The sequence below is a fragment of the Monosiga brevicollis genome, genomic scaffold (genome assembly GCF_000002865.3).
Source record: "Monosiga brevicollis MX1 MONBRscaffold_27 genomic scaffold, whole genome shotgun sequence".
NCBI lineage: Eukaryota > Choanoflagellata > Craspedida > Salpingoecidae > Monosiga > Monosiga brevicollis.
In genome coordinates this window covers 564516-570999 of record NW_001865064.1, presented here as the reverse complement: position 1 = coordinate 570999, position 6484 = coordinate 564516, and the positions used below count along the sequence as shown (strand labels likewise).

Below are 6484 nucleotides of genomic sequence, written 5' to 3'. Positions count from 1 at the left end.
CACACACACACACACACACACACACACACACACACACACACACACACACACACATGCAGCACGCAGCACACAAGAGTCAACCACAAAACCAACCTTGGAAAATGCAAGTCACTCAACCGAGGCGCTTAAGAGAGAACGAAAGACCGCGTTCAGGGCTCAGTCCACAGCAGATGCTTGTTGAACGTGGTTGGGTTGACGCCGAGTAATGGCGGGCGGCAGGTCGGCGTCGTCGGGGTGGCAGGACAGGTGGAGGGTGAGCGACAGAAGGGCGAGCTTGGTAGGCTTGCGCACTGCCGAACAACGGAGATTCGGGAGAACAAGATCGAGGCGACCGTGGGCAACGAGGGCCACAGGGTGAGGGCAAGGGTCGACGTTGGAAGATGCACGGCCAACGACGAAGAAGAAGAAGAAGGGGAAGATAGAGGACGGGAGGCGAGGAGATGGCCACAAGAAAGAGGACAGCAGAACGTTCCAATCACAGTCACCAGCGGTGATGCCAAAAGAACAAGAGGGAAAGGGAGCGGGGGCGGTGGTGTGAACGCGCGGGGGCAGGGCTCTATACTTGTTGGCGGTTTCTTTCGGGAGCAAGAAGGAAAGACAACACGCAAGGCAACAGTATTGCGAGGGTGGTGCTGGCGAGGGCGGGGGCCGTCGAGCACAAGTTGAAAACCAACAAAGGGGGCGAGAGAGAGAGAAGCTGCAGTGTGAGAGCAGTGTCGGGGTCCGGAGCAGCAGTAAAATGCCACCCGAAGAGCCGCGCACGCGCGAGATCGCCGGCGGGCTGGAGCCGATGGCGCGCGCTTGCCCGCTATGCTGTGTGATGTGCCGTTCTCTGTCCTGGTAGTCCAAACCCGTATGCCCCTCTGGCTAATCTGAATGGTGTGGCGCGGTCTCTGACAGACGCCTGGTGGGTAAAAGCTTCTCTTTGCTAAAGGGGCAAGCAAGCTTAAGAAACGGTTGAAGAAACTTTGAGGAGTGCCTGTCTCTGAACGAAACATCCACAGTGTCAATCTCTCTGCTGCGAGAAAGCGATCATGTCCGCTTCTCTGCCTTTGGTCCTGGCGCTGCACCCCATCTCTTGTTCTGGCCCATCCATAGGGCGCTTGGTCTCCCTACCAAACTCAAGATTCTAGACAAAAGAGAACGGTTAAGAGGACTTATTGCTGTGAGTAACTGAGATATTGAAGGTCTTATAATGTTATTATTGTTAGAACATGCAGTAATATTTTAGGTTTGTGTCGCAAATTGTGTACCCACAAGCGAAGAAACACACCAAATTAGGGTTGGCACGTGTTAACAACGTCATGTTGACGGTTGAAGCAGATTCACATATCCACCCCATGTTACTTCATGTCACACCTGGTCACGCTTTTGCAGCCGTCCATGAGATTCCAAAGGCGTTGAGTTTGTTATTCTGTCTTCTTCGTCAGCAGGAGGAGTGTGTGTGTGTGTCTTTCGAGAACCGCACAAACCGCACAACCTTTGAATTCGCACCCGGTGCGATTCTGTGTCGTGTTCGATGTGCTGTACTGGGTGCGCTGTGCTGTACAGTACGCTGTGTGCTGCGCTGTGCTGTGTGTGCACAGTCTGAGTGCTTCTATTGGCTTCCATCTCAGGCATGGGCAAGTTCCGGGTCGTGACGAGGAGGTTCTTGGGTCGTTCATCAAGGCGTCGTTGCGGCCTCGAGGCTATGTCGTCGAGTCTTGGGCGGGCACATCTTGGGTGCGCTGAACCGACCGATCGACCGGCCAGTCCACAGTATCAGCATCGGCGCCGCCGTTCAACGGGTTGGCGCACATTGTGTGGCATGATCTGCGGCTCTTCGGCGCACAAAATGCCACACGACCATACCCCTCTAACCTTATATACTTTATATTAAAGAACGGCTCCAAACAGTGTATTCTAGGTCACTTTGGGACCTTTGCAACGTCAGCACCCAGCCTTCTAGAACAACATCACACTCGATTACACTTTTATTAAACAAAATGTGGCTTTTGTTACACATTGAACAGCACACCACTCACGTGTCCGTATAGTCCGACGTGCCGCTCTGCCCAAGATCGCAACCTGACCACCATCTCTGCTTTCTGCTTTACTTTCACACGCTCGCGCATTGCCAACTGCGGCTCTTCCCTGAACCAGATCAAGACGCGCACCGCCTCTCTCTTTGAAGTGTCAAGCCATTTTTACAGCACCCCCCTGGTAAGCGAGGCAAGCACGGCCTGAAACGGCAGCGCCACCCTCTGAATGGCCGGCTCTTTTGATCCCGTCCAGTCTGTTTTCTGACGCACACTTGTTCTCGGTTCCATCCCTCGATTGGCTGCAAGCGTTGTTCGTGAATGTGTTTGGTCTGATCTGCTTGCGTGTTTGGATTGGGCGCCGAGATGGAGCCAAGTGTCAGTGACTTTGTGGCGCCAAAGAAAGGATCGCGCTCCCCGACACACCCATGATCACACCCTCTTGTCTGCCAACCCCGATGCCTCCCTCCTGCGCGAGGCAGGCACCCATACCCACGACACGACTTTGACCATTCCCTTTCCATTCTCTGGCTGCCCTTGTGTGTGCTGGTATGCGTGTGCGTGTGTGTCATTTGGTTCTGTGGTTTGCGTCATGCCGACACTTGTTCATGAAGCACAGCACACAGAGCCAGAGACAGAGACAAAGTGAGAGAGAGAGAGAGAAGCAGAAGAGAGAGAGAGATCACACACGCCTGCACGTTCTCTCATTCTCTCTCTCTCTCTCTTTTATCTTTCTTTTATCCCTCTTTCTTTTGTCTTTTTTTCTTTTGTGTTGAGTCACATGGCCAACAAGGTTCTCAGTGTTTCTTTATTACCAGCAAGGTAGCAAGCAGTAAGGTCCAAGGTATAGCCATCACCTCCCATCATTCTCATTCTCGCTTTATTGCTATGAAGCAAGGTGTGGACGTGGACACTAATGGTGTGTGTGTGTGTGTGGCCTCTCTCTCACTGTGTCAGTGGCCTCGTGGGGCTCTGCTGTGGTCTTTGGTACAAGCAGCCCCAGCTACTAACAGCACACAGCACTCCCATTACCATTTTTCTACCTCTAGTTTTGGTCTGTTCCCCCTCTATGCGACGTGTGTGTGTGTGTGTGTCTCTCTCTCTCTCTCTCTCTCTGACTCTCTCTTTGAGGGTGGTGCACGTGTTTGGGGAAGGGGCGCTGCCGTCGGGGTACGGCCCTGCCTGTCCCTCTTCCCTCTCTCCTTCTCTTTCTCCGCTCTGATACATGGCATGCATGCCCTCAAGGGTGCCTCGGCTATCGTGTCGGGGTTCACCTCCACTTCTCCCCCCCCCCTCTCCCATGCATGCTCTGCGTGTGCCTCATGGCCTGACCTCACCATTTTTTTTTTATTTCCTCCTCCTCCTTTGCCCCCCCCCCCTCCCAATAGAGATTTTGATTTGGACGGCTGGGCTGCTTCCTTTGACCTGATCATCATGTCTGAGACGTTTTTGTTCACCTCGGAGTCGGTCGGTGAGGGCCACCCCGACAAGATTTGCGATCAGGTGTCGGACGCCGTGCTCGATGCCTGCCTCAAGCAGGACCCCAACTCGCGTGTCGCCTGCGAGACGGCCAGCAAGACGGGCATGATCATGGTCTTTGGTGAGATCACCTCCAACGCCGTCATTGACTACCAAAAGGTCATTCGCGGTGCCATCAAGGACATTGGCTACGACTCGTCCGACAAGGGCTTTGACTACAAGACGTGCAACGTCCTCGTCGCCATTGAGCAGCAGAGCGTCGACATTTCCCAGGGCGTCGACAAGGATGGCCGCGGCAAAACCGAGGAGAACATTGGTGCCGGTGACCAGGGCATCATGTTTGGCTACGCCACCGACGAGACCCCCGAGTGCATGCCCCTCACTTGCGTCCTCGCCCACAAGCTCAACCACCAGCTCGCCGTCTGCCGCCGCGACGGTACCCTCCCCTGGGCTCGCCCCGACACCAAGACCCAGGTCACCATCGAGTACGAGCTCAAGGACGGCGCCACCATCCCCAAGCGCGTTCACACCATTGTCATCTCCACCCAGCACTCGGAGGACGTGACCAACGAGCAGCTCCGCAAGGATCTCCGCGAGAAGGTCATCAACGTCGTCGTCCCCGCCGAGCTCATGGATGACAAGACCGTCTTCCATCTCCAGCCCTCGGGCCGCTTCGTCATTGGTGGTCCCCAGGGTGATGCCGGTCTCACCGGCCGCAAGATCATCGTCGATACCTACGGTGGTTGGGGCGCCCACGGTGGTGGCGCCTTCTCCGGCAAGGATTACTCCAAGGTCGATCGCTCCGCCGCCTACGCCGCCCGCTGGGTCGCCAAGTCCCTCGTCAAGGCCGGCCTCGTCAAGCGCGTCCTCGTCCAGGTCTCGTACGCCATTGGTGTCGCTGAACCCATCTCCCTCTTTGTCGATGACTACGGCACCGGCTCCAAGTCCAAGGAAGAGCTCCTCGAAATTGTCAAGAACAACTTTGACCTCCGCCCCGGTGTCATTGTCCGCGACCTCGACATGCGCAAGCCCATCTTCTACGAGACCGCCAAGTACGGCCACTTTGGCCGCGACCAGTTCACCTGGGAGCAGGCCAAGGAGCTCAAGTATTAAGCAAACCACACAAGCTGGCTAAACCATCAACCCCGATCAGCGTCATGTCGACTCGCCGCTGTTGCATGCAACCTCCACTTCCTTTTCTTATCCATCTCTTTCCCCTCCTTCTCCTCTCTCCGAGGCTGACCTCCTCTGACGGGGTTTAGCTTGCGTTTTTGCTTTTTGGCTTTGCTGTCCTTGCTCTTTCTTCTTTGTCGCCCAACGCCCTAACGCCCACCGTTTGCCTTTAGCCGCAAACCGTGGGCCTGCTTGTCCTAGTATCTTGTGTTTTCCTGCTTCATGTTTTGCTCTACGTCGGTCGATCCCCCAGGCACACGATGCACTGCGGGTTGATCCCGATGTGTTGCCGGCCCCGAGGTTGGGGTGTTATCCCTTGTTCTCTTGTGTGCTATTTTCCCTAACCCCCGACCTTGGTTCCAGTCTGCTTCTTTCCTTGCTCTCCTTTCTACCTTTTTTCTCTTCTCTGGCACTGCTGCTTCCTGTGGCCGAGCTTTTCTCGGTGCGTTTTTTTTTTTCTTAAACTTGCGGACCCACGCCGCCCGAGTCAAGCGCCCCAGTTGCTGCAGAGTCTTCTTTTTTTTTTTTTTTTTTCTTCTTGTTTGCCATGCAATCAAATTGAATTCTTTCCCTAAGCCTTTGATGTTTTTGCGTACACACACGCACACGCACACGCGCGCACAAGCAGCCCTCTTGCAGTCGGTCTTCCATCATCCTTCACGCAAACCAGCACAAGTCTGTTTTCCCCAGCCGTTCTGTTCTGCTTCATTCCTTTCTCTCTCTCTCTCTCTCTCTCTCTCTCTCTCTCTCTCGATTTTTTTTTTTTTTTTTTTTTTTCCAGAAGTTTTTGGTACGGTGCGCGCGAGCAGCAAGTGCTGTGGTGTTCCCCGTGGCAGCCGCCTCTGCCGGTGTCTGCATATGTGTGTGCATGTGTGCGGCTGGTATGCTCGCCGCTACTCCAGCCTGCTGGACTCTACTCCTACCTTTCTCTGTTGCAACTTCTCTCCTGTCCTGCTCTCGCGTCCTTCTCGCCTCTCCTCTCTCCCTCTCTGCTCGCGCTGCTTGATCTCAAGATCCCTCTGTCTCTCACCCTCGCACACACACGCACGCACACACGCGCGCGCGCACTTGTAGAGGACCGACGTCATGGCGTCTCAGTGGAATCAGGCTGGTACTTGGGAAGAGCAAGACTGCTCAAAGGTACCACGTTGGCTCGCGCTCGCACCTGAAGTTCTGGCACCCACAAGGCCCTCGTGCGTCGTCTCACTCGACGGCTCGGACTTGATAGTGGGCCCGGGAGCACCTCAAGCAATTGCTCACCGAGCTGACGCCCGCCGGGATGCGCGTCACTTCGGTAAGACCTACGCGCCCCACCCGCTTCTTGCTCGTGGTGCCTCGACTTTGTATTCAAGTGACCGCCTTGCCCCCTCCTTCCCATCGTCAGGTTTCCAAGTGCAAGGGCGAGGCTCGCATGCTCCACGTGCGTGGCAAGCCACGAGCCGGCTTTGAGATGGAGATTGAAGTCATCTTCGAAGGTACTCATGCGTCACCGTTGCCACCCTCTTCCTCGTTCTATCGCCCCATCGCCCCGTCGTTCTTGTTTGCAATTCACCCCTCTTTGGCCCCATTCCTCTCGATCGCGCACTCCCATAGACGATGACGGCAACAAGGTCCGAGTCCACGCCGAAGAAATCTCCGAGACAGACATTGACGACATTTCCGTGCGTATTCTTCCCCAGCCCCATGTTGCCCCAGCCCCATGTTGCCCCACCTGGGCCCCGTTTGCCGCCCCACCTTGGCCCCGTTCGCCGCTCATAATTTCGCCACCACCCCCGACTCGTCAAACAGATCCAAATGGCCGTGACGGCAGGCTC

At 55.5% G+C, this 6484-nt stretch overlaps 1 protein-coding gene across 1 annotated transcript; it reads left to right on the top strand.

The window, feature by feature from the left end:
* Positions 1-2610: 2610 nt before the first annotated feature.
* MONBRDRAFT_38559 (uncharacterized protein) lies at positions 2611-5243 on the top strand (the record flags this gene model as incomplete). The annotated part of the gene is made up of 2 exons (XM_001749062.1): positions 2611-2663; positions 3407-5243. 2 exons carry the CDS (start codon positions 2611-2613, stop codon positions 4608-4610), a joined length of 1257 nt encoding a protein of 418 aa, XP_001749114.1. The 3' UTR covers positions 4611-5243.
* Positions 5244-6484: the final 1241 nt, after the last annotated feature.